Source organism: Varroa destructor, unplaced genomic scaffold (genome assembly GCF_002443255.2).
Source record: "Varroa destructor unplaced genomic scaffold, Vdes_3.0 BEIS01000004.1, whole genome shotgun sequence".
Classification (NCBI taxonomy): Eukaryota; Metazoa; Arthropoda; class Arachnida; order Mesostigmata; family Varroidae; genus Varroa; species Varroa destructor.
This window is the reverse complement of record NW_019211457.1, coordinates 17,184,747-17,212,450: the sequence shown is the minus strand read 5'-3', so window position 1 is coordinate 17,212,450 and position 27,704 is coordinate 17,184,747. Positions and strand designations below refer to the sequence as shown.

Here is a 27,704-nt window from a genome sequence, read left to right as displayed (position 1 = left end):
AACTAAGGAAATGAGCAAATTAAATTTAGCCACAGCATCGCACTAAATGTAAAAACGTAATGCACTAAATTAATGATACCTTTAAATGTTTATGTGAGCATACTTGTAAGTGTATCTATGTATATAGGGGATCGCTTAGTCGACAATCTCAATAACTCTTCATAATTACAAAGTGCCGGGTGAAGCGTAAAGGAAAGCTATGGAAATGGAAAACGGAAAAAAAAAATAGAATAAAAAAGGCAAAAATATATATTTTTTTTCTAGCAATAGCCCCCGCTTCATGTAGCCATGTTTATTTACTGTTAACTGAATACAATTTCAAATTAGTTAGCGAATTGGTTTTTACGTTCGGAAGATTTTCTTCCTTACGTGTGTCCCTTTTTCTCCATAGTCTACAAATGTACAATTACAATACGATATAAGTGTGTTACAAAATGTCAAATGATGATCATTTTCGGTGAGCATCTTTTCGATGTGTTGATTTGATTCAGAAATGTTTGGAAAACAATTTCGAAATAAGGAAGCTTGATCCTATGGAGGAAACCGATAATCCCTGCCGACAGACGCTTACGTCTGGGCAGCATATTAAAATTATTTAATAACAACACAATTAGACATGCAAGCCACGTAATGGATATCTTTAAATGTAGATAAACTCGACTGATGACCGTCCACAACTATTAAGAACGCCCTTAAGTTAGTTTTAATCGTCTCCCTCGTTCAATTCGTAAATGAGTATTTGATTGGACAGCTAGGTTAGAAGAATCAACGTGTTATTGACTCTTTTTCTCTTCCATGCATAACTGGTTTTTCGGTTCTAAATGCTGATCGTTCGGAGCCCTAAAAAAAGTTAGCCCATGCGGCTCAGGTTCTAGGCTGGTCGAATGCTAAGTCGAGTCCCAAAATTCGCTACGGTATTGTGCAAATTAATGGCTGATCACGCTTATTAAACAATACATTTATCCCTGAGCAATCTGAATGCCTCTGCTTTTGTGAGTTCGCACCTTGTAGAAAAAATTGGTGCGGAACAAAACCGATCAACTGCCACCTGTTTGGCGCTATCAGATCGAAGAATATATACTTGCCATCGCGCGATGTTACCGCGAGTCCATTGAAGTTATCATTAACTTGAGTTTCGTGACATACTACCCTGAATTGCTGTATATATTTTTTTCTTTCGGCTGAATTCGAACTAAAAGCCTCCGTCATGGCGGCGTTTTCTCTGCTTGCGAACATCTGGAACAAACCTTCGAGGTCTTCGGCGATATAATCGTCGTACCTTATATCAGCCTCCTCAGGCTCCAAAGGTACGAGTCCAGGCATGGGCCAATTATGCAGTAACGATACGGCCACTGCCGTAGTGGGGCTGTTTCCACCACTAGGGCACAGCACGAAGAATGAAGAGGGTACTACAGGGCTGGCTACCAGAATAGGATTCCACGAGTTGATCCCGGCGATTGTGTAGACCGGGGTGGGAAGCTTGCCCTGAAAAAGTGGGTCAATCACCACAAACCCAAAACAGATCCGTAAAGTAGCTGACCTTCTTATCGTTTTCGGAGCAATCAAAGTAACAGTGATAGGATAGAGGCTTACGTGAACAAACATTGGATCGGCTTTGTCCCTCGCGCTATGGTTAAATATAATGCTTTAAAACATTTTCTAATTTCCTGAACGACTAAATATCCTGGTCATTAAATTTAAAAAAAAGTGGAAATATTTTAATGGAACTACCATATTATATATATATATATATATATATATATATATATATATATATATATATAAGCTAGCAAAAAATCGTTGCAAAAGTTTTGTGTCACATGGATGCGTAAATTTGGTACAGAACCTCAGCTCCGTCATTTAGGTGCAGCAATTTGTCCTAGCGACTAGTAGAGGACAGTTCGGTAAAAAAAAAAAGCAGATACGTAATGTTTCGGGAGCTTCACTCAACTCACTCAAGTTGCTATATTAGACCACTCACTTAGATTTCACTAGAAAAACTAGCACGTTTAAACTAAATCATTGCTCGGTAAAATTAAATTGTTTTATAAAAACGTAACCAAACATCAAAAAGTGCCTAAATCTAAAAGAATGTATATAATAATAATAATAAATTTGCGAACATAGCACCAAACACTCTCTGTATTGTGAAACCAGCGAAGGTTTTTTGCAATTTTAACTAAAAAATCAAATTTGTATACTTTTCATTCAAGTAAAACGAGTCAATTACGATTACGTTTTGACGCCACTATTTCGTACCTTTGGAAAATGCTTGTATGTGTAAATGGCCTCGCCGTATTCGGTAACCGTACAAAACAACGCTACTAATCCTTTTTCGCAGACGCAAATGTCCGCCAGAAACGTTTTATTGCTGGTGGGCTTCCATAGGACGTTTGTATGAAGCTGAGCGTTATTTTGGTGAGAGCGAAACATCTGAAGCAGACATCCCTGATACTTTAGGAACATCGTGGGGCCACGTCTCTCGACCCCTTCTTTAATTTTAAGTGTTAAATTTTTGTCCGTTTGCATCAGGTTTTGGATATTTTGATTTAAACTGTTTCGTTTGACCCATTCGTACCGAACGCAGTTATCGTGATATACGATCTTGTTATAAGAATTAAGGATAGTCCGCTGTCGATAGAGTGTTTTGAATTCTATTATTTGACTTTTTGCTATTTCGGCAATTCCATTCGTCATAGCGCAGTATAACCTGAAACGCACCTTGGAGTCGTTGTTCATACAAGGAGCGTCTTCATCCACCCGAGTATCTCCAGTATTGGCGGTGCTATTGGCATCTGTAATAACAGATGAGCTTGAAAAATGAGCAGATGTAACGGCGACATTTACATGTGGTCTCTGTTCATCTGAGACTCCTATAAAGTGCACGTGTTGATGTGCCAATAGGCGACGTGTGTGGATCAATGGCTGTTCAATACAGCTATTGGAGCGCCGCTCAGGCAAGTACGAGTTAGCAGACGACAACAGTGGACGCTGGATTAGTTCCGAAAAATCATTGATTGTTAATGGATATCCCAGTCGATTCATCGAAGTCACCCATTGCTTGACTGTGCTGGCGACATCATTCTCCGATGTGACACACAGATCGTCCCGTGCCAGTAGGTCGCGAAGCATACCTTCCGTAAGTAGGTATTGACTTAGTATGTATTTTTTGAAGTCATCTGTGCCGAAGATTGACGCAAGATTCTTTAAAATCTCCTGGCGTAGCGCTCCCACTGGTACCGCGTAATTACAGCGAATCAGCTCCACTTTTTGATAGATGTTAGATTGACTAACTAGCTGACGTGCAACGATTTCTTCCAATACAGTTTGTTGAATGCTTCGTGCCAATTCGTGCAAGTTGAGTAGCTTGCACCACTCATTAGGCAAGGTATCGTAAGTCATGTAGTTCAACAGGTGCGTGACGGTTTCGTTTGAGGCGTCCACGTAAAGATAGCTGCCCTCAATGCTCTTTGCGAAACGCGGCGAAAACGCCGACAAAACTCTTGCGCACGCGCCCCCCACGTATCCCCCATTTCCGTACACATAGATGGGAACGTACAAACCGCTGATAGATTTCCAGGGAAACTTTGCAGAATCATTAGGCCGAATAGACAAATGACCCTGAGAAGGCGAGGACCACCTGACTTGTACCTGAAACAAAACCAAAAAATAAGAACTATTTATATTGGAAACACCATTTCTTGCACATACTTGAGCAGTCTACTATTTGTAGAAGGCGATTTGATAAGGGGTCAGGGTAGCCATGGCTTCCAAAAGCCAAATCACTTATTTCTTTAACAGCTAATGACAAATATCATCGCAGCGTTGGCTGAACTTAAATACTGCCGGCCGACACAAGTCCGCTGATCTAGACTTCTGCCTTCATCAATTAAGTACATGTTATTGAAGTAGTTGAGTTTTGTGATTCCAAAGATGCAAGATCATAAACAAGTAACCCTTGCCTATTTTCTAGGCATATTACTAGTACGAACTTCATATTACTAATAAAGTTTCGAAATTTGTTGAAATTCACACAGAGCTCTAAATTAGAGGGATTACAATATTCAAGCTCAAACTGTTCAAAAATCCTCCCGCAGAAGGTTCAACTTTGATTTAATTTTTGCTTACTCTCAGGCTATTAATAACGTATAACGTATTTTTAGTTATAACTTAAGCAATTCTTCCTCGAACTTACTTAAATAAGTATATATAAGTATTGAGTATATAAGTAAACGAAGTGAATTGTTCAATTCTAATCGGGTCGAAAGTCTCAGAGTTTGTCAGGACATGCGTAGATGGTCATCTTCACAATCAGCGAACGTCCTTTATAGTAACCTCTCAAATATATAGCATAACGTTTCACTTCTATAGTTTTAAGACTTTTTTTTTTATAAGACTTAGTAGTCTTAATAGATATTTGGCTGCATTTCCAATAGTGTATGTAAAGATAGCGATACAATCTTAGAGCATCTCAAGAAATCTGAAATTACTAGCAAGGGCTTCTCAATTCACGATGCCCCATAACACGAGAAGTTACACGATCAATTATATACATCACACAAATATAATTTCTATCTACTCGTTTTCTTTCGAAGAAATTTCTAATAATAAAACTAGTAATGATATACTTTGTTACCTCGCTATCGGTAGCCATTCTTATTCAGTCGAGTTCAGGTGACCTGCGATTGCCACGCTAGCAGAACAATGATCACCACAAACGCGAGGGCATACGCGAACAGACACAAAACAGACGACAATTGTACGTAAACGATCGCAAAAGCAACGCATCGAATAGGTTTGTGCGTGCATAACAGCGGATGAACGTTAAATACAGAATACATCTATACCTCATTGTACTACGCTTTTCGGTGCTTCCTCCGAAAAACCTTAGTCTTACGGTCGATAGCTACTTGTCGTTGCCGATTCTTCTAGCAACGTTGTCTCTAAATTTAGTGGTGATACCTTTTATTTTTATTATTCAAAAAAAAAAACCAGTTAGAATCTGTGCTATAGTCGAATTGAGATCGAACATCTGTAACTTTGTACTTCGTGTAAAAGCACCCTTGTGGAAAATGACTAATTGAAAGCAATTCGTCAGATCGCGTATTAGAAGTACCCGGTTTGTAGATCGTGACAGATAAGGCTTTTGTATTAAGCCAGTTTTCATCAGTTCATATGAGAGGTCACACTCGAATCTCATGCAGCGTGGGGCTGAACGAGAATAAGGAAATCTATTTAAACAGAACAAACGTCTCTATAAAATAGTAATGTTAAAACGCGAAGAGCTGAAGTTATTACGCTTCATTATAATTAAGTTTACTGTATCATTAATTAAGTTGTAACATTAGTTGTTCTGCGGCGCAAGCTGTAATCGACAGAAGTCGAAACCATCTGAAGTTGCTGAGCAGAATACGTAGCGAAGTTTCGTTTGACTTAAGAACGGCGCTAACGTTTGACTAGAAGGGTGCCCTTGTGCTAAAGCAACTTTGCAATATCGAACCTTTCATTAATAATATTGGCCTAGGGCATCGTCGAACAAGATAAATTGGGCATTTCAGCATAGTTCTGGGGCTATCAGCTTTCATCGATGATCATATAAGTACCACAGATTTAAATAGAACCAACTACTAATTGGCTTCTTATAGAGGAGCTCGACACTAGAGGTCTACCATTAAAATCGCATTGAGCAGTCATGTATACGTTGCAATGCAACTCTATTTGAGATTGATAATTTTGTCTTATAAAAACTGTAAGATAGTATTACACACGACACTACAAAAAGTATTTAGCTAGATCTACATTGAAAATAATGTTACTCTTATGTAAGCGCGGTAATTCAATGGCGTTGGCGTCTCGAGGTCTCGTTTCATAGCAATAACACTTCTATTCTGAACGGCGTGTGGTCTCGTTTCCACGTAAATATAGTTCGAGTGTTAAGGACAAATTTTATCTGGACTTGGTTTCGGCCAACGCAGGTGAGTAGTTAGAGCTTTATTAAATGGTGCGTGCAGGACTAATTACGATTAACAGCGATTGTCGTCGTGAAGAAGGCTCGCTATTAAGTTCATGTCATATTACTGTTAAACAAGAATGACTTTTTTTTGTTGATAATGGTGAATTTTAGTTTAGCCTTATGTTATTTCATCCGTTCTATTAACCCATACAGCTTGTCTCCTACTTACTGCAGTACAAATCCTTAGTAGAAGTCGTTTAGAAGTTATTAGTAGAAGCGGGTACTTTCAAAATCAATAAACTGTTTAGTGAATTGACTAATGTACATGTGTATTTTTGGCCTATTTAACGTTGCCTCCTTCAGCAATCGATTACACCAATGAATATTTATGCGTTTACGGATTCTATACTATAGATACGTAAAACTTCGCTTTGCTACGTACAGCTACGGGTATAGGCTACCTTGTTCACTCTCAGACCAGAGAGAAAAACAGTTTTATAACAAAAAAACGACTGAGATTAAATCTATGAGAACGAAAGAGCTTATCGCGTACTAAGGAGACCCGAATATTATACTAACCACAATTTTAATAGGTTTATAAATTCGCCCATTTCTTTCAAAATAGCAGAGAAGGCCGAGTGGATAAAGTGGCTTGCTTAAATCTAGTGCGATACAAATGTATTATCCGATAAGCAGAAAGATTAACGTAGAGAACTGGGCCGATAAGGCCCAGCGTAACATAGTTATACTTTATTGATATATATATATTTTTTTTTTCATTTCACCATCTTTTTATCTCACCATCATTATCTAATAATAATAATAATATATATATATATATATATATATGAATTGAGGACAAGCAATTGGTCGTTCACATGGCTACTTGGAGCTGGCCGTCGAGGGTTTGTCTCATAAAATAGAACTACGTCTCCACATAATAGAAGCTCAAAATGTAGATGCAGATACCTCGTCAAGGCAGATTACGTTCTTAAACCCACCAACGTCACTGCTTTCGTAATCCGATGAATTGCGCTACGTAAGGCCGGACATCATATACAATTTTCCATAGCTCGATCGGGCTTGGCATCGTTTGAACAACAGTGATCTTTGTCGAATCAGGTGGTGTGAAATAATGAAAAAAAAAACGGCCAGAATAGGCAGGCCCGCGATAAGGGTCCACAGGCTGATCATTATATGGAAGCGACATGTTCGTCTATGCGTGTATCAACATGTGTTGATATTAGTTCGATTCCCAGAAAAAGTGTTAAATATCTAATAATAGTAGAGTTGCGCTACACGTATAGCTTCTAGCTTTACATTTCCGAGACGACGCATCCGCTGTGAAACTTTCAAGCAGTATGACGCCACGCGATGGTCCACCCTTATGCCAGAACCATTTCACTGCAGAGGAGCGTATTGTGCATATATGTAACGCAAACAAATAGGCTCTAACTTAAATTTAAGCTATTTTTATCAAAGCTACCTTGAACGCTACTCAGGCACGATAATCGCAAGTGGCTGTTAAAATTCAGAACTTTACTCATGTTCAGTAGTCGATCACCGACGCAATACGATTTTCCGCGTCTACGAGGATATCGTTCCCTTACATCAGATGCTGAACGGCATTTTGTATTGCATAGAGCTTTTAGTTTGGCCATTTTCTGGGCTAGTATACACGCACTTAGCGAATATAAACGACTAGGTCGTTGTTATCGCTGCATATATACATACGTTGAGCCCTACTTATGTTGATTAGCGGTATACTGTGTAATGCAATGACTCCAAGCTTGCATGTATATGCTTACCCCCCGGCCCCCTAACGACAGGCGTTTCATGTAAACGGGTACATTCTTCTGACGTACAAACTAGCGAACACAATGTCGTGGGGTGTACGCTTAACGAAAAGGGCCAACGCGTAAATATCGACGTATAGTGACGTTATAAGCAATACATTTCTTAAAAAATCAGAGACGTTTGTTTGTTTTATTACGATTTTGCCGTGTGCCGTTATTACGCGCATTCCTTTAAAATCGCCATACTAGCCTGCTTCTTTAATCATATGTAATGACAATATAATAATTAGACTGAGCTTCTTTTCGGAAGTCGACTGAAGCATCGAGTGCATGTGTATATATCCTGCTTCGTTCGAAAGTAGACGCGCTTATTCAGCAAATGAGCCATGGTTACATGAATTATCTAATTATCCTCATGTCTTGTATATTCGTGCGCTATGACATTTTGAGGATTGGTTGAATCTCATCGGATAGATTCAGACAGTGGCAAATGTACTACGGCCCTATTGAGTTGTGACAGACCCTAAAAATTTGCTGTTTGAAGTAATATTCGCTCAAATATAACGTTAGTGCCCTAGACGATAGATGAAATCGAATATAAAGAATAAAGCGGAACAGAGGGCGGTGGTGCAATTCGTTCGTATTGTACACTTGTCCTGGAGCTGGCATCCAGGCGGAGCCTCGAAATAAGCAGAAGGTCACAATTATATATTACATAGGTCTTTAGTAAACGCTCTATCAAAAATGTCACTAAGTAACCGCTTCGTTGTTTACGGTGGCAATGAGAATGCTAGCGCGACCGGTAGGAACGTACGAAGCATCGATCACTGTATACTAATGTGCTCTATTGACATGTTTCCTTTGCTTTTGACTAACCTCGAATTTCGGGTGCCCCCACACTACAAGAGGAGGCGTGGGCTGAGCCAACTCGGCCTCGTACCCGCGCCGCTCGGTCTGCATTAATTTCGAAATTTGCACATAGTACGCCGTCCGTTAAGTTTATTCTCAACTTAGCCCAGGAAAGTGACAAGCTATGCCAATCAGCCTCAATGGGCACCTTTAATTATTGCTCGGCTGTTACTCACGTAATTCGCCGGACCAATTTATTTTCTCTAAAGTCATTTAAGGAACTGCGTTTCTGCTCTAGTTACTGGCAGTGTGCTATTTAGATGAATATGTATTTCTTATGTTCGTTATATGTCTAACATACTCCATTGATAAGTACACAGTAATCGAAAGATGTCAGTGAATGGTTCGGTTGATTGACTCAAATCTTTCCGCCCGAAGCCGTCAGCTATCGAAGGCGCAATTTTCGAATCGACTGCTAAATACGGTCTCTTGTTGTTGCAAGCGTGCATGGGAAGACCCATGCGATCCCACGATCACATGAGCCTGCGTTTCGAGATGGCATTATTTTGTTACGTACCTAATACGTCATGAAATTCTACTTTCAAACAATGCTGCCTGTCGTTTGATGCGCATCCAGGATCTGTACGTACTGCATCCGACCGAGTCGCCCGCCAGCAGTGGCTCACTTTAACAAAGAAGACTGCTAGTTATTGTTCATTTTATTTATTATTATTTTAATAGTTTGCTTGTATAGACGAACACCTATTCCTTACACATGTTATGCACCGTACAAACGGACCCTATTCATCGTAGAAGCTCAATCCGGCATACACAAATAGTACCTATCTGTAACAGTGTGAAATGGAATACGTTTCGATGTCACATGTCTATTGATCCCGATAGTCATAGCACACTTCAGTACTCTGTACGTGTCAGTGAGGTAACGTCAAAACTGGGCGCCTATTTCTATTGATCGACCGCTCCCGCTACCTTAAACATGAAGACAAGTAAGCGGTTTACATTTGCTCAGACCTGGTGTAGTCGTACGACTTAGGGGTCCAAATGTGTAAGCATCGTGACCACTGAACTGCCCCGTATCCTTCAATATAGTAGTCCATTCTCCAACGCCTCGCTTCTGTAGATTAGCGGAAGTGGGCTTCGTGGGCGTAATCCAGTCGGAGAAAATGTGAACTCTCAGAAATGTATGCTTTATGCTGGTTTGATTATTGCTTTAATTTAATTACATTTATTTATTTCAGATGACCCCAGTCAGAGTTGCCAACCTTATATTGGCGAACGCAGGCGCATCTCGAAATGCTTGGGTGTCGTTAGTATAGTAGGCCTTCGTTTAGAAGCGACGTAAAAACAGGAACGAGAACCACTATAATAGGTTGATCATTTGCGCTAAAACTCCACAGGGTAGCCGCAAAAATAACGCTTAAAACTCCATCTTGTAGAATATGTTTGTCGTTTCAAAAGAACACCGTCGTCAAATGCAAATGGGCATTTTTTGTGCTGTGAGATATTGCGAACTAAATGTTTCCAACAGTGGTTAAAGTACGCGGTAGTATACTAGTTAAGCCGCGAAGCTGCCTTATTCCAGGCTTTAAAAGCAGGCATGTTTTTTATAGGAAGGAAAATCGCTAATGAATCGAGGCCTTAGCCTATTTTATCACAAGGCCTGTTTCCTGTGGAGCTCTAAAATTTACGAGATATCCTGCGTATCCTTTTACTCGTATAAGAACACACACTCACACACACACACACACACACACCGTTCTAGGTACCCGGAGGCCTGTGCTTAGCTAAGAATAGCAGCAACCAAAAAGAAAGGGCACGATTGCCTGTGTAAGTGACCGCTGAATGCATGAATCGAGAGATTCTGTGCGAGCAGCCCGCTGGCGGTACGTATGAGTGCTTTCGCATTATTGTCAGTTGGAACGTCGATGTCCTTTGAACAGGGACAGATAAAACCTACTAGATGAGATAAGTTGTGTTAAGCGTAGACGACAAATTATAAAAGACTGAGAAGTTAAATATTTCACTAGGAGCCTATTCGAATAAACAATTTAAGGTTGGACATTCCTAAGCTTACATTGCTGCCTCTTTTAACTATTCGGCATTTCGTTTACGCACAAAATGATTCCCCTCAGTATCGCTGAGAAACTAACTATTTCATCGTTACTTTAGTGTCTGGCGAACGCAATGACCAGCTTAGTCCCCGAGGCCCTTATATAAAACGTACGATTTTTACAAGACCCTCCGTCGAACCGCAGTTCAATAAATGGCATCCTCTGTTTTCTATGCAAAAACTGCTATCAAGAGGTTTTCCAAGAAGGATTCACTTCCAGACGACTCGACTCGATCTGAAACAATGGGTAACAGCTGACGACACTAACGACTGAACACCCAGAAAGTAGACGATATGAAGACACTATGAACGACCTACGCTCCAGCCACCAATATTTTTGAGCTTGTTCACAGCGCCGTTTGCGGCTGTAAAGGATATCGAGGGTAAAAGGACATTTTGGAAGAAGGAGTCGCAGGAAAACAACGAGGGCCATGACAGCGAGAAGGCAGCAGAAATCAATTCGGTAAGGTCGTTCAGTGAGTAGGTAAGTATCGGAGAGACTGACTGACTGACTGACTTTGTTTTAATATACGGCAACACGAGATTTGATATCAGTTCGGCTTTTGGAACGTATGAAATGTTTGTTACTAGCAATTTAAAAAGTCTGAGCTGTTGGGGAGGGCCCAGAATGCTCGATAAACCGAATGAAATACAAACTGCTAGGCGAGGCAATTTTACGAATAAGTTAATCGAAATGTCTATATATATATATCTTTTTCTCAGAATCTACTCTCGTTAACAGCAAATATACATTGAGGCTATAGGCATACACGGACACCTTTCACGTTTTCATGTAAGGCATACGGAAGAAGATAATCTCGTTCCCCTATTGGAGTTTGTCCGCTCGCTCTAGGCAACAAGTGAATATCACAATCATTTCCTGGATAAGATTCGACTATATCTTAGTCTGTTTCTTACCCGGTGGCCTCTGCAACAACTGCTCAATCAAATATCAATCTAGTTTCGAAGAAAGATTCATTGAATTTGAAATTAACCTAATCTACAGGCATCGGCGGAAAATTTCCTGACTCTTTTGCAAATGCTGTAGCTCATCGTTCGATCTACTTATCATTTGTCTTACATACAGTTTTAGATAAGGCCTATTTCCTATATATAAAACGTACCATAGTTGTTTCTGGATAAATCGGCCATGAAATTGTGTAGATAGCCAGCATCTACTGCTGTTACTCCTGTTTACGCGATGCTCCTTTAGGAAATTTTATTGTATATCTATATATATCTTTTTATTATATTATTGTATATATAGAAGTAGGGTTGAGATAAAAGGAGACGAGAGTGTGCGTCTAGTAAAATGCTTAACTTGCGCTCGAAGCAGTATCCGTATCATTGAGAAACCTGTTTCGTTCCCAATAGAAAGCTTAGCTTTGGCCCACTCTGCAAAGATATTATTACGGTACGACTAATTCTGCGGAAGTGACCGAGACACAAGATCTCTAGGCCAGCCAGCTGTCAGATCATCATAAGAGGCAGCTGGTTCAACGCTACGTCGCCGCTGGCGCTGAAGGACAAGGCAGAAGGTAGAGCTCGGTCGCGAAGTGCTGGTGTCGATGGAAAAAGGATTAGGACGATTAACGGTATGCTGTACAGGAAGCATGTGGTCAAATACCGGACGAAGTCGTCAGGTCCAAGCCGTAAAAATTCCACAAAGGAAAAATGCCAAATACATACTACGACGGTAAATGGAACCTTAACGGTGCCAGGACCGTGGGGGGCCTGTGGCGAAGGCGTTTAGCCGTTGAGAAATAGGCAGCCGGGAGGCGTCGCGTTAAGCACACAAGACCATTCAAGAAGCAAATCTCAAAGAACGCAGCCGCACGAGGGACAAATGAATACTGCGTGGACAACATGGCTAGTAAAGATGGCCGAATATCACGGTTAGCTAGACGTGGTTTAGATACAGAAGCCCTAGCCACTATATATTGTGAATCTTCGACTAACGGGCTAATCCTCCGCAGCTTCTTATCTAAAGTCACTCGAATTCAAACTGGGTGCCATACCTTCAGCCGGATGGCAGGCAAATGCGTTCCTGCTACGCGGTCATATAGGCTAAATATTAACAACAATTGTTTGATTTAACGGTAAAGAAGAAGGTATAGATTTTTTTGTGTGTAAAAATTGTGTAGAACGCTAAACGAACAGATAAAATGACAATAACAAAGCTTACATCAACATTAATGACGACATGTGTAGAATAACTGAGTTTTTATAACTTTATTTTTTAAAGGGTAAGTCAACCTGATGATTAAATTAAATACTCATGGAGAAGCATAGCGTAACGCTCGATATATAAACATTATAAATGGCCAAAATTTAACGAACCATTTTACAAATGCCAAGAGTACTTTTGGGCTCCGCAAGAGCATGAAGACGTAAATAGCAATAAATTCAAACGAAGACAACGACTTCAATAGTTGTGCTGTATATAGTGAACAGCCATTGGAGAATCGAGAAGCCTTATTAGATCGATTAGAGCACTGCACAATATTTGTATTCGACAAGTTCGCCTGTATTTATTAAGTAGGACTTGCGTGCAAGGTATCGGCGTATAGATCGACAGTCCAACTCCCATAATTTCCCTACTGTGACCGCTTTAATCGTCGCTACCCGTTCGGTTCGACGGTACAGTGACCTTGAACCGAAAGTTCCTTTGTTATGATAGCGGTAAATTGCTACACCGTCTTTGATCACGTCGAAATCGCCCGAATCAATAATATAAAAGTGGTACCCGGGATTACCCTGCTCGAATACTAGATCACCAGCACGATAACGTCGTTCGAATAGAAAGTCTTTTACATCTTCATACACCTTGTCATTTCTAAAGAAAGGCTCAGGATGAAGCTTCATAGTCCTCAGTAACATTCGACGCTCGTAGAAAGTTTTTCGAGGCGCCTTTTTAAGCTTGTCGGCGTCAGTGTCCGTCTCCGGATTAAGTGCGTCTTCGAACAGGGCGCTCCTGTCATAGTGAAGATCAGGAATATCGTCCATTCCCAGCGAGCGCTCCACACGTTGCCAGCTGGAATCATAGTGTAACGGAACAAGTCGGTTGCATTCAAAGCGCATTAAGCCTATCAGCCTCTAACTAAACAAACGCCTCTCATTTAGACACGGGTCATCTTCGTCTATGCACAAATGAACTCCTGCAACATTAGAATTCCTTTATGTCACCAGATTGTTCAGAACTGATTAGTTTCATGTAGTGTACATAGACGTAACCGTACTTGGCGTGCCAACACGTGACGTTTCGGTTTAGTCGGTTTTTGTATTTGTGGTTTACCAGCTGAACGTAGAGGTAGACACATAACACGATGTTTGCTGGCGTCAAGAAGCAGACATTCATGTTATGCAAGATTGGTTTGCAAAAAAAAGCACAAGCCATGAGGATGGAAGTGAATTTAGCGCAAACTTCATAGATAATTAACGTTAGATTACTTAAACATGACAACACTGATGACAAATTACAAATCATCTTAAGGGAAGCTGGTTTCATAGGACCCGACCTAGGACAACAAAAATTGTCCTCCACAAAACGGGCCTTCTTTAGCACTGCGGTACATCTGTACTTGTTCATATTCAAAACGATTCAGTGTTTTTATCTGCGTATCGTTTAGGTTGATTCACATTCTAAAATGATGCAAAATTTTCGCATACGCTTTTCCTAGAACAGGAACGAAATAGGTTTCTGTGTCATTCACCGCCCTGTGTGGGTACAGTCTTCAAAATTACCTTTTCATATTGCTTCAAACACCGTCGAAAGGAGATTATTTAGGGTTATAAACAGACCTACTTGGTAACGGGATAATCATACAGCTTCTGTAGAAATCCGCTCGTTCATGTAGCCACAGGACCAAACACTTTCTTTTCTCAACTTAGAAAGTTATGTCTATAAGCTACCTCTGTTCGGACCTATTCATCGTTCTAACTGTTTTGCTGCACATCTCGACCAATGCTGTACTCTATCAATTTTATTTTGACGACCCTGTCGCTTCGAAAGCATCGCCTGATCAACTAATAGCGTCTGTAAATCGAATGTTGACAGTTATTCTTTGAAACTGAGTGGCCGATGAGTGAGAAGGACGACTTGGCTACCTCTCATCTGTTTTTATATGTATGTGTATACCTTTACAAACCGTGGACTTGGAGTGCCTATCGCGAAGTCATCTAAGGTACGACTCAATAAAATAACGCTGCATTTAGCTAGAACAGATTTAGCTTATTGATATTCATTTTTTTTACACAAAATAACAATTGTTTAGTCTGCCGCTGAGCAGAACTACTTTCATTCGATATTCGACTGTCGTTTTTTGTTGTTGTGATTTTTTTATTTACGTACGCTTTACGTTGAAGGATAAACGGCGAATAAAATGAGCAGCGTTTCTATCAGCGTGGCTGATTTTATGCTCAATATCGTATGTAAGCACCACTTCGTGTATTTTGCTTTATTGATGATTACGAGCATCGAACTATGGACAACGTTACGAGCATAAATGATAGTTTGTTTAAAATTTTTTTAAGTTCTGTAAGGAGATCAGTACAGACGATAGAAATTTGCCAGTTCAAAATCTACTCTTGTCAATCGAGCTCGAACTATTAGATTCTGTGGGGTTTCGACAGTGTATAATGTGTCGCTGTAGAATCTTCATATTGATCTCTCTCTGAAAACTATAGTTTATCTCTTATTTAGCTATTTTCAATAAGTCTAAATGAATATGGCAAATAATAGATAGGCCGCAGGACTTCTCTAGTAACTAGCTGATAAAAAGGTAACTAGCGTTGCGTAGTAGTGAAGAGAACCTACGTATAATTGCATCAGTTAGCCCAGAACATGACTGAGCCCAGAAGCTATGGCACATTACTTTTTTGTGGTCCGAAGCGAAAGCTCGTCCTGACTAAGTGATTTAGATCGTGCTCGCAAGCTATTATTATGGAAGTTTCAACTTGCTGACACCGCTGTGACGTGCATCATCGTGGTCGAACGAGGTTCACTGAAATTTAATTGGGTAGCGGTAGTTGCTGAACTCTTGTGCTACTGCAATACTGGATTTCTGTGGGATCTGATTCTATTCGAATCTGAACGGCGATGCCGGACCGAAAACGCGAAACACAGTGGAGCCTCTTAGATTCATTAAACCTCAACATAAACCTTTATTTCTCGTATCACAGATAGCATGGTCACCTATTGGTACATTATTTTCGAAGGAAATCACAGATCGATTACCCAAGTACAAAAGAAGTTGTGACCACAATTGCCACGCAATGGACATTGATCGACAGCCGGCTCCGATCATGAAAAAAAAAGTGTGTTTATACACGGATTTGTTCCCAAAACACGACATGTCCATAAGATCAGCGGACAAATACCTCATCACACTAAACTGTTTACGTTCGAAACTCACGTTCGGGCCATGATATCACACGGATCCGGCAATTTTTTGCGGCTCCTTTTCCAACCTGCTGTCCTAACGTCACAGACGATTATGTCGTTCTAAGTGCGCGTTATATCTATTAGATGTATTTACTACTTATCTTTAATCCTTGTTTCAAACAATACCGAAATCGTTCCAATCCGATAGTTCTAACAAGTACTTGTGGCTCATGCATAACTGGTGGTAATTATTAGTTGTTAGTGGAAGTTGATAAATTTTCTACATGATTCCTTTCAGCTAATCATGATAAACGAAATCGGGTTTTTCGTGTGCCGTTCGTACGAAAAAAAACCACCATTATCTAGGCGTAAACCCGACTAACGACCCGCTTAATCATTGTATTGCTGATAGCCAGGACAAATAAACTGGTTGCTAACTGTACTCGTAGCGTCTGCCGCCATTTTACTTTTATCTAATAAAAACAATGTTAAACGATGAACTTGAAAAGACCTAGCGACGCTATTGAAGCAGATCCGATTAATATCGTCGCTCAGAGATAGAAATCTCCTTTTTCTTGTTACTCGCTTTGGGGGATAGAACGAAAAATCTGCTCGTTTTAGTGCAGCAGATTTGGGCTATACGTTATAAATGATCGAATTTGGCTTTCATGCAAAATCTGAGATAAATCGAGTTAAATGAGAGAAAAAAAATCGTTGCATTATGCTTGTGAGGCTCGAAGTGCCTCATGAGGTATCGACAAATAATATAATATCTATAATATATATAAATAAAGCAGCGATCATGGCTCTGTATCGTGGATCATGGATGCGCCGTGAGCAACATATACGTTTGTGTTATGAGCAGAATCGCCTGCTCCATTGTAATTTTCGATCAAACCCACAAGCGGCATTTCCAGCGGCCGTGTATCTAAGCCAGCGGAGTCTCAGACGTTTTCAATCTGCAAATGACTAGGTAGGTGTCTTGTCTTTTAAGTGTATGATAAGTCGTTATCAGTATTTTCAGAACAGAATCATCTTGTTGCATTGAGGTCAATTAAAGATCTGCTCTTCCAACATTATGTGAGTGTACATGTATAGACGTGCATCTGAATCATCCAACTATCTGTAGCTGCGCTATTCGATCCGAATCTGAAACATATTTCACTCCATATGTCATTTTCGTAGCGTTGGGTTTTGTCCAGCCAATGATTCTCGTTCTACTTTTTGATGCAATATCTATGAACTGAGTCACTCCACAGGACCCACATCCTTCCGGCCGATGTTGCGCTAAGAATACAGACAGGGTTGACAACACCTCTAGCTAATTGCCGATGAGCCGAAACGGGTCTTACCACGATAATGGCTTAAAACCTTACTATTTCGACGCGCTTCAGAATTGTCGCTCTCTTCAATGTAAACACCATTTACGGGTGCGTGTGATAGGACCTGTCTGAACAGGGCGATGCGGTTCTGGGTAGACTTTCTATTGAAAAAAGAGGTCAGTGTCATTATTGGTTGGATCTCCACATCTGTCACAAAGCACAGACGAATGGTCCTCAACATGTTCCTTATTTGACCGAGCTCGCTTCCTTATTTGGCGCGCTCTCGGAGGCAAATCGACATATAGATCGGTCGCGGAACTAAGTTAAATTCCGGCCTTAGCGTAATTGTAACACCTTATTAAAGAATTTTCATGATTGCTTCTCTAATGTTTGCCACTGATTTTGTCAAAGAACAGTTGCTGGGAATTAGTTAGACACGAAAACAATAAGAACTATGCAACGTGTTTTTATCAAAGTGTTCCCAAACACAGTAGTTATTATCCTATTAATAACTAGCTGAGTAAACGCATCAACTTGAATTGAGTCGTCTTAGTAAATGTGTCATGGTTTTTGAGAACTGTTGTAGCTAGCTAGGCTCGGGCACTCGAATCAAAATATAGCTTTTACAGACCTATGTTTACCCAGTTACCACGTAAACTGCTAAATGCACGAGTCTATTCGGGGTCATATTAGGATTTAATATCACTTACCATTTCAATGGGGGTTGCCATTAATCAACGATTAACAGTTTCGGCAGATGGTAATATACTAACATCCACACATCTTCTTACCTTCGGACTCGATTTCGATGCACCGACAGAGTCACCTAAAGCTTGAAAGTGGCATTAAAATCAGAGGCTATCTGAGAACGGCTCATTAAAGAAATGGCCAACAGAAAGCTTCATTGAAAATGTTCATTAACTACGGCTCATTATATTGTTACTTTTAGTCACATTTAGCACAGATGTGATGAAGTCGAAACTTTGCTCAAAGTTACACCTGTTGAAGGGGCGAAAAATAGCCCGGACAATTGGCGAATACCGTTTACGTAAAAAAAAAAAGAGAAAAGATCGATCTTAGTATACTGATTGTTATAGTACACTGAAGTTTGTTGTGAAGAGTTTTCTGACTAAATAGCAGAAGCTAAAACCAATGCGCGCCACAGACCAATGGCAATTAAGTTACGTTTAAGATTAATTCAATGCTTACGCAGCTATGGCTGTTAGTTAGTCAAATAGACAGAAGATCGAACCGGGGCTATCGCAATGTACCATCGCTGAAAATACGCTACGGTACGTGACAAAGGTTATTGTTTAATATCGCTTTCTTTGCCTAAGCGGCTTCGACCAAAAGTTTGGGAACTAGGAACGTTGCGACGCGGCTTAATATTATACTTTCCGTCAATAGAAAACAAGGCGAAGAAGCACAGGGTGTCATTTTCTCATTATAGTTCTTCAAAATGACGTAGACTACGCTTTACATGCAGAGACGAACCTTTTGCAGACGCTTTATGTCCCGTCCCGTCGGCTAACTTGCTAAATCTTCCGACAAGCCTGAATGCGCCGCTGGGGGTAGTAAAGAAATCCATGGCAGCGATATTGTAAGCCGTATGTCAAAGCTCTTTCCGATTGCCGGACTGATCCATCGCGCCAACGCTTGCCAGCGGTGACCCTTCTATATGCAAAAGAATGCTATCGGATATAACGATATGCCTTTCTGTAGCCCTCTGCAATATCTAGGAGAAGCTTAGAAATGTCTCAGTTAATCCGCTGTGATGTTTTATGTAATAGTTTTATAAAACGTTCGGTTCCACTATGGACCAATTGTCGATATTCGAGTGAACTAATATCTGCGTTAATAAAAATATGCTTTCCACAAGGTAAGACGCATATAAGTATAAATAATAAGTAACTCTTAAAAACTCGCTCATAGAGAAAGATTTTAACTTTCTGTACATACTGCGGAAGTTCGACAAAAACAATTCCTAGAATCTTAGGAAATTGACGACTTTATTGTTACTAAAAATGGTCGAATGGTCATCTACATCACGGTGCCAATGGTGAAAGTAGGATAATACGTCAGCCTAATGAATAAGCTATACGTACCTTATTTTACATGGGTCTTTCCAATTAGGTATCTAGTCTAAACGGTAATAGTTTTTCATGAGTAAAGTTACGATGAAGTTCAGGACATTTTCTAAACCCTAGCACCCAACTGATCATCATATTACTTCTAAAAATTACTGTTTCAGGATAAAATATGGATAGTTGTGATAACGGCCGTGGTAATGGTAATTTTCATTACTCTATGCCAGATCTGTTAGCAAAGGAATTCATCTACGAAATAGCGGACTTGTCCACATATGCATGACATTCACGTATGAACTCCAACACAATTACTGGTACATAGATGGGTGGGAAGTTAGTAATACGCAGGCGGAATCCTGGGTTGGCCTGAATGTTAATGATCTGCCGATACAAGTTCCTAAACCTCCTAGTGACAAATAAGCCTGTGCTAAGATGAAAAAATTGATTTAGAGTATGTGTATTTTTAAAAGAAAGTGCCTAAGTGACGAACGTATACATATTGAATTTATTTTGATGCCCACTATAGTTGTTGGCATTAGGTGGGATGAATCGGTAATATTTTACTTAATAAGTTATCTATATATACACATATATATATATATATACATTCAAACGACGTTTTTGAGTGTCGCTTGTGTATATAACGGCGTTATCCGGTATCTTGTCTGAAACAATCCTGCTATATGATTCCACCCAAAAACTTTCATGATGAACTTTTATTATAAGCTCTGGGTGTTTAATCTACTTTGAATGTTCCTGTGGTAACACAGTGTATAATGTGTTAGCATGCTAAGCTTAGGTTCTAATACGAACGTTTGGAGCCAGCCAGGAGGCTGGCTCCAAACATTCGGATTAGATGCCTAGTGGCGTAAGTACCGGGCGTAAAACACGAAAATTTTAGTAAGTTACATATATATTATGCAATCGACCTTGAGTAGATGCTGAAGTCTAGTATTCATAATAACAGAGGAGAAACAAAATGTCCCGATAAAATCCAACCCTTTATTACTACGTACTAGTGTTAGTAGGCTTTATGCACAAGGTACATTTAAATTCTCCTAGTTCTTAGCAACTTTGTTATATATGTTTAAACAACAGATAACGGTGGGCGGGAGAATACATAGCCTCCTTTTGATATTGACGATAATAATGTAGCTTGTTTCTATAGAACTCTTGATGTAAAGTCGAAGTGGTAGTCCACCTAGATGAAATATCTGGAAAGCTGCCTGGTGTCCTCTGCCCTTCTAATAAGTAAGCCATTTAAATAGCGAGCCTGCAGATCAAATGGCGCTAAATTGTAGCCTGGTAGGGTAATATGGAAAATGCTTTCTCATTAATCGAAGGACTTGTGAGATCATTCACAAAAGACTACCTGTCGTGGCCTTAATTTTAATCTGCATAGTCTAAATGGAGATATGGTTAGCCAGTTGTATTATCCTCTCACTAACACGCCCTGCCTTTAGAACCTTTCCTCATCGCATTTGGATGCGATTCTCTTGTTAAAACCACCCTTCGAGCGTACCTGAACTACCTACTCAATATACACAGTCGTTAGTGTGGAACCTAAAATACCAGTTTTGTCTAATGCAAACTCGGTTTCCAGATAATTTCAATTAGTTAGTTGAACCACAATCAGTTTCATCATTCTTTGATGGAAGAATTCTAGACAGGTTGTTTTTGCAAGTCAAACAAGCCAGAACAAGCAGTCTACACGCTTTTCTCTACACTTAGGAACCGTTTCGTTTCGTCTTCTTCGATTCTTCCTAGAAGTCTTTCAGGACTTCTAGTAGACTCCTGACTTTAAGCACCGTCGTAGAAAGCCGAAACAACTGATAGCACTCATTGTGAGGCCAATACTGTTCTCAATAAGGATTAATATTATAAACGCTTAGTGGCTACTATCGCGCAATCAATTAAGTTTGAAGCTGCTGGTAGATCCTTTGTTATCATCTGGTTTCCTGTTTTTTTTTGAAGATAGAAATCATTAATGTTTCTTCGATAACATTTCGAGGTGCCGTACCAGAGGTTCTGCCGCTACTACCACCAAATTAAAGCTATACTTAATGATTCCCTCCATCAGATTACAAGATTCGAAGCTGCGCTCCTTCTTCACCCTTTGTTTTTCTAGTGCTAGCGCCGCTTAATTAGTAGTAGATTATAAGAGCTTTGCTCGATCTATTTTATGTGAGGTAATTCAACATAGCATTTATTATATAGTCTACAGTTTTCTTTCTAATGCTTGTAGCCGCCCTCGCCCCCATTTTAACATGTTGGGAATGTCTATTCCGTTAGTGCCGCTTAAATACCATAAGAAAACAGCAGAAATGAGACATACTACTGCTAAGCTATGATAAACAGTTACGCTATTGCTCAAAAAGTAAATAATTTTCCTCTGATATCAATAGTCGAAGTCTACAGATAATTTTGATTATACCCGGATATCCCAAAAATAGTAGCAATGCTATTTAAATTTTGGTCTCTACAAACTTTGGAATGAACTTACAGCCTTCCGATGAAACGTAAATGTTGTCTTATTGCGCTCCGGGCAAACAAAATAGGCCACCCATTTTATACATTCTATATAAATATGTTTAAATCTCTAAAAACAATCGATAAGTAGGTTAAGTATGTTAAAAAAAAAACTCTTGATAGCTACCTCTTACCTTCTGGCTGACGCCGTTTTCGTTTCTCATTTACTTGCATGGTCCTCGTGTTATTATATAATTCGTGTTAATATATTATTTTACATCAAGCCATGTCACCATAAAAACCTTATTGCGTTGCAGGTTGTTGATACGCGGTAATTGAGACTTATTGCATCACCCATATGTCATGATACGTATATACGTTAACACATAAATATGCCTCAATTAGGAGTAATATTGAGTAAAATACGTTATATGAGCCTGGGCGGCCATAGACCACAATCGTGGAATTAGACCGTAGTGCCTTAAATGTTTTTCGATCGAACCTGAATTAAAAATGTTTGGATGCTTTCATTGAACACAGTTTTAATATGCGCATACAACAGCTAGAGTCATCAGTCATTAAATAAAGTTCATGCATATGCCAATATACGCGAAATTTATGTCGTATAATTAAATGCGAGAAACAGATATTCAGACATAAGGAAGCCAATTACCTGATCATGCGAATAGGCACCGCAAAGGCTATTGCAATAGCTATATTTGTTTACACACATTGTATAGTAAATGTATAAATTCACAGTGTCTAAAATGGGGATATTTGTTTCTGGGACCGTACCTAAAAAAAAACAAATATTTTAATGAACTGTTTTCGTGATGTGTCAGAAATAATCATTCGTAACGGCCATACCTATTCTCTAATGACAATTATTCACTGCGATTACAGCTTTAAACAGGTTCTACACCACTCAAGGCTCGTCTCAAGTGTCCCCTTCGCAATTCTGTTAATGGGTTCCTGATAGGGCCAGTGACCGAGTCGGCATTACTACGTCGATACCTGTTAGACTCTTGGTCAATAACACTTCATGTGTTCATAACAATTCAACGGGTTCAACTCTGGAAGCGGTTCTTCCTGCGCTTTATCTTTGCATCGAAGACGGAAAATTTCTTGTCAAACGAACCTGTGGCTTTCATTTTTCCCTCAGATTCTTCCAAAGCCTTCTCTAAAAGTATGGGCAGCAAATACCCCGCCCCCGCCATTCAAACATCTTGATTTTACTGTTTTCATAGAGCATCTAATTAATTTTTTATCATTAATGACGTACATGTGAAATCTTCGTAAAAATCCGTGATATTCACTCAGATTCTATTTTTTTACTAACGCCCTGAAGGACGAAAGAGAAGGATCATACTACTAATTTTGGAGTCCGCGCCCTTCTTTTTTGTAGAAGTTTTCCGGTTGTCTTGCTCTGGAACCTGTTTTTGCGACCACATATTCATTTGCTACAGAGTATACTGTCGATTTGGGGTATAATCTCGCTGGGAGCTCGTCTAGCACAAGCGGATTGGGTAGTGGATGATCTTCATTCAGCTCAAATTCCGAAAACGAGACTCTGTTGTTTGCCACGACGAATTCGTTGTTTTGTCATAAAATAAGCTGACTTTCGTCTGGCACTGGACGTACGGACGCTGCAAAAAGAAATGTTATTTATGCTTGAATTTATGATACCGATTGATTTAAATTTTAGGCCCCCTTTAAATAGAAAAAGACAATCCACTCCTGGATTTGCTTTATGTACTTAATGTTTATGTTTTAAAATGCCGTCGTTAGCCATTGAGCTGATTGCAGATAATAATACTACTATAATTATTGCTGAATTTACATACATTCTCAATAGATTTCGAAATCTTTGAAGATATAACGCATTCATCGAATATTTTCTTTCAAAATTTGAAAAAATATCCCAAATCTGCAATATTTTTTACCAATGTAGGCTGCCCAAAAGACTGCCTCGAGTCAATTTTGAAAATTCTGGGCCTTTTGAATTATATTTTCCTTATATGGACTTTCTTTCATATTTTGTTCGATACAACCCTGGTGTCACTTAGTTTTTTTTATTGACTAGAAACATTAATAACCACTGAAGCTGCCTGATTTTTTTAATTTGAGTGCCCCAGTCCTTTACTGCGACTCCTTACTATACCAGCTAACAATCGATAGGTCTTGCTTATGATATGAGTTAACGACAGCGAATGTCGGGCGCGAATCATAGAGGAGGCACATTTGTTTTGTGCCCAATGTCACCCATCCTATGCAGTGCTAACACAGTCCATAATGTAACTCCAACATTTACATCGTTGGCTCTTCATATCACTCGTCTCTGAACTATTTTGTTTTTGGCTTTTGTCGAAACCTTGCACGTAGTCGTACTATTCATAATCCTTAGTGGCTTTTCACCCTATAAATTCGTCAGTTTACTTTGCCTCAAATTCATTTTGGATTTTATATTTTTTCACAACTGCTATTATTCTACGTATGGTTCACGTACTCCTCGGGCCCAAAAATCATTTTCCACATACGACAGAGACATTTCTCCCATGACGTCAAAACTGGCATAACTGAACAATGTAAGCAGGAAAAAAAAAACTCGAACCTGAAAAAACACAATGCTTTTTGGTCCTCAATGCTATCGTTTTATACCACTTAGATAAGTAAAATACAAAACGATTATATTTTTCCTATTCGTGTTTTTGAGAAAGTTTCTACATTTTTATTTTACTTTTATTAATATCCAACATACGTGTTGGTTATCTATTTATGTGATCTATTTAAAATATGGAGTGTATATGAATGGTTGTAACACACATCTATCACTTCGTAATAACATAATAGGAATGGCGGCTCAGTTGTAAATTGACATTTTTTTTACATGAAAATTATTTGGATAAAACTCTTCGGTGTACCCTTTTCAAACTATGTCTTATAAAGCACATCATTTGAAGCAATCATTTAAAACATATTTGTAGACCTAATAAAATTAAACAATTTTTTTCCTTTAAGATAGTAAGCATAGAAGGCCATCAGATAAACTTCTGTTTCCTGTTGTCGGAAAACATCAAAGGCCTTACACTCTTATTGTTCAATAAGTGCCAGGTATTTTGATGTATTACCTGAATATAGGCCGAGTGGTCAATGTGCTCATCTTTCTACACTTGGAACGAACACTTTTCCAACAAAGAAGAAGAAGAAACCTAGGGCGTTCAGAAGTTGTGGGGTTTTTTCTTCATACCTACGGAGCGCATGCGGGCAACAACTAATTCCTTTTTCTTGGATGTAAACGACGCTGAGCACTTGTACAATTTCACAAAACATGATTTATTAAAGTATACAATAATATCAAACGACTGCACTTATGAAAAATGTATATGAAGGTAATTTTCATCTAATTAGAATCGTTAAAAGGTTTTTTTTTGCATATTTGAGAATAATATACATTTAACAAATTTCTATCCAAGGCATGCCATTTCAAAAACTTTTTTATTTCGAATTATATTTTTCATATCTTAGCGCAAGCGGATAGACCAATGCAAGTACAATCAATGATTTACATCAAACAAGAAATGGAATTCAGTAGACAGGTTTCAACGATTTTTTTTTATATATTGCGAATAGCTTTTATTATTTTTTAAAGGACTTTTTAATGATAATAACGATCTAGAAAATTTTTATTAGGGTAAGTATCCGGATTCGGCCCCTTTGAAATGGCATTTAAAAGGGAATACGTACAATAAACGATCGTGCCGCATTCCTGATTTCATGATACACTAGCAACACCATGAATGTCCAATAAAGATTGTTAAAAAAAAATAACTAAGGAGTTCACTTGTACCGGTAATTTTCGTTTCTACAAGTAAAATAGTAGTAATAATAATAATCCGTGAGCTAATTTAACTGCAGATTTTCGATGTAATCCAGAAAGGTCAGACCCACCTTGTATTTCATTGAATGACCTCCATCCCAGAGGCGATTATTACGCACTAAAACTATGGCAATACATGCAGCATGTTACCTGGTTCACTTTATTTACCACCGACCTTCTAGCTAGCCTTCAGGTTAAGACTTTAATTTCACACAGCTACGAAACCTACTCTGGAAAGCAAGGAAGTTCGGAAAGAAAATAAGTTTCGCATATTTCTTTTACACGTTGAGGAAAACTTGAAAATGAGACAAATTTCAAAGGAGGTTATGTTGACCTCTTTAACTCTTCGCTGTGCAGGAAGATCTAAATAAAATTATGCTCTAGAGAGCTGATCTTGTCATGTGCAACATAGGTTAGATGTTTGTGCTTCGCTCGTTGCCTTCGCTTTACAAAATTATCAAGTTATATTAGTTCACTGAATTGATTTTTAGTTGGCATACAGCCCGCTGAGCTGTAACTAAAACGTATAACCATCGATTGGACTACGGCCGATCTTTCAATCAGAACCGTAACTTTGTTACTTCAGTTAAGAGGCTACGGTAAACATCGGAAAATCTATGATAATCAGTTTAGATATCGGGCGCTGACGTCAGATGCAGGCATCCTGACTATTTTTGTCCTCAGAGAAAGCATGCTCTGCACAAATCAGAACGACCTGCAGGCACAAGATCTATGAACTCATGATTACAATTTCGCGCTCCAACAAGCTCACATTTTGACATAATTTTGTATGATCTTGACAAATCTTGAAAGTAGCTTGTTTTCGTTGCGGGCGTTCGGAATATTATATATGCTACAACAGGTGTATAATGACATTTAACGCTATAATAGCAGAAGAAATGTAGGTATAGATTAATTGAAGAAAGCGAATGCTTCAATTAATAATGGGAAGACAACCTAAGTGGTTATCTAAAGCACATGGCTGATAATAGTCAGATGCCTAATAATAGGCAGACGCCGAAAAAAGATAAATGATTATATTTAGTGGTTTAATATAACAATAAGAACCAAACCCTATAATCCAACAATAACAGGAGATCAATACACTTTAAGTGGCCTATATAAAACAGGGACACCTAAAGCGGTGGTTCATGTATTCTGTATCGTATCAATTACCTCGTTATCGTCAATAATAAACCTCTCCTTGAGAACAAAAAAAAAACTACACGATGTATAATAGGTCACAGTTATTGTAAATCGAATAAAATCGAGTAAACTGTCAAATTTAAGTTAACTAAATTAGATTTAAGTTAAAATTTGTCACATTTACGCTGTGTTCCCGAATTGGCTCAATTAAATATTTGGTTAATATGCTAGTTCCAGGAAACAGAAAAATTTCCGGGGTATACTATATTGATCGATCTTTAGGTGGTTTCTGCTGGAAATGCAATAGTGTATCGGTACGTATCAGCTTTGCCCATATATATATACATATATATATATATATTAGACATGTTTCTGCGTCTGTCTCGCCCTTTCTACTACCCATTACGAAGCCTAGTTAAGGTCCCAAATATCAGGTTCTCTTATTGCGCGACGAGGCTCCCGCCTGCCAGTGTAGAATGCCAACGGTGAATCATCTGAATCATCACCTTGAATTGAAAAATATTTTTACTGGCCGACAAAACCTAAACAGACCACACAGAAACCTAGCTAAGGAACTTGCCCAAACTAAATAGAGCGCTAGATTCCGTAGGCAGTCTCATCCTGTAGGAAAAAAAAATGAGGAACTCCCGTTTCCGCTTTGACAGCTATTATTCAAACTTTGAAACCCGTC

The 27,704-nt window shown here is 39.1% G+C and overlaps 3 protein-coding genes across 10 annotated transcripts in view; 1 reads left to right on the top strand and 2 right to left on the bottom strand.

Annotated features, from left to right (window-relative positions):
* Positions 1–248: 248 nt before the first annotated feature.
* LOC111250127 (uncharacterized) lies at positions 249–14,673 on the bottom strand. 4 transcript variants are annotated; one of them, XM_022804875.2, is made up of 4 exons: positions 4,637–4,794; positions 2,722–3,651; positions 2,260–2,433; positions 249–1,485 (listed from the first exon to the last, which is right to left on the bottom strand). In XM_022804875.2, the coding sequence occupies exons 1-4, from the start codon at positions 4,652–4,654 to the stop codon at positions 910–912; spliced, it is 1,698 nt and encodes a 565-aa protein (XP_022660610.1). In that variant the 5' UTR covers positions 4,655–4,794; the 3' UTR covers positions 249–909. The 4 variants fall into 4 exon arrangements, with proteins under 4 accessions (XP_022660610.1, XP_086842108.1, XP_022660609.1 ...); XM_086985982.1 differs by lacking the exon at positions 4,637–4,794 and adding an exon at positions 14,535–14,673 and having other exon boundaries at positions 2,260–3,651; XM_022804874.2 differs by having other exon boundaries at positions 2,260–3,651.
* On the bottom strand, positions 12,938–14,672 carry LOC111250128 (cAMP-dependent protein kinase type II regulatory subunit-like). 5 transcript variants are annotated; one of them, XM_022804877.2, is made up of 2 exons: positions 14,531–14,672; positions 12,938–13,763 (listed from the first exon to the last, which is right to left on the bottom strand). In XM_022804877.2, the coding sequence occupies exons 1-2, from the start codon at positions 14,551–14,553 to the stop codon at positions 13,217–13,219; spliced, it is 570 nt and encodes a 189-aa protein (XP_022660612.1). In that variant the 5' UTR covers positions 14,554–14,672; the 3' UTR covers positions 12,938–13,216. The 5 variants fall into 5 exon arrangements, with proteins under 5 accessions (XP_022660612.1, XP_086842111.1, XP_022660613.1 ...); XM_086985985.1 differs by having other exon boundaries at positions 12,938–13,887; positions 14,531–14,670; XM_022804878.2 differs by having other exon boundaries at positions 14,474–14,613.
* A 112-nt stretch (positions 14,674–14,785) lies between the features above and the next one.
* Positions 14,786–27,704, top strand: part of Myo61F (unconventional myosin 61F) — a 74,424-nt gene continuing 61,505 nt past the window's right edge. The window contains exon 1 of the mRNA XM_086985977.1: positions 14,786–14,913. Within this exon, the coding sequence (XP_086842103.1) occupies positions 14,854–14,913 (60 nt within the window). The 5' untranslated portion in view covers positions 14,786–14,853. The remainder of the gene's footprint in view (positions 14,914–27,704) is intronic.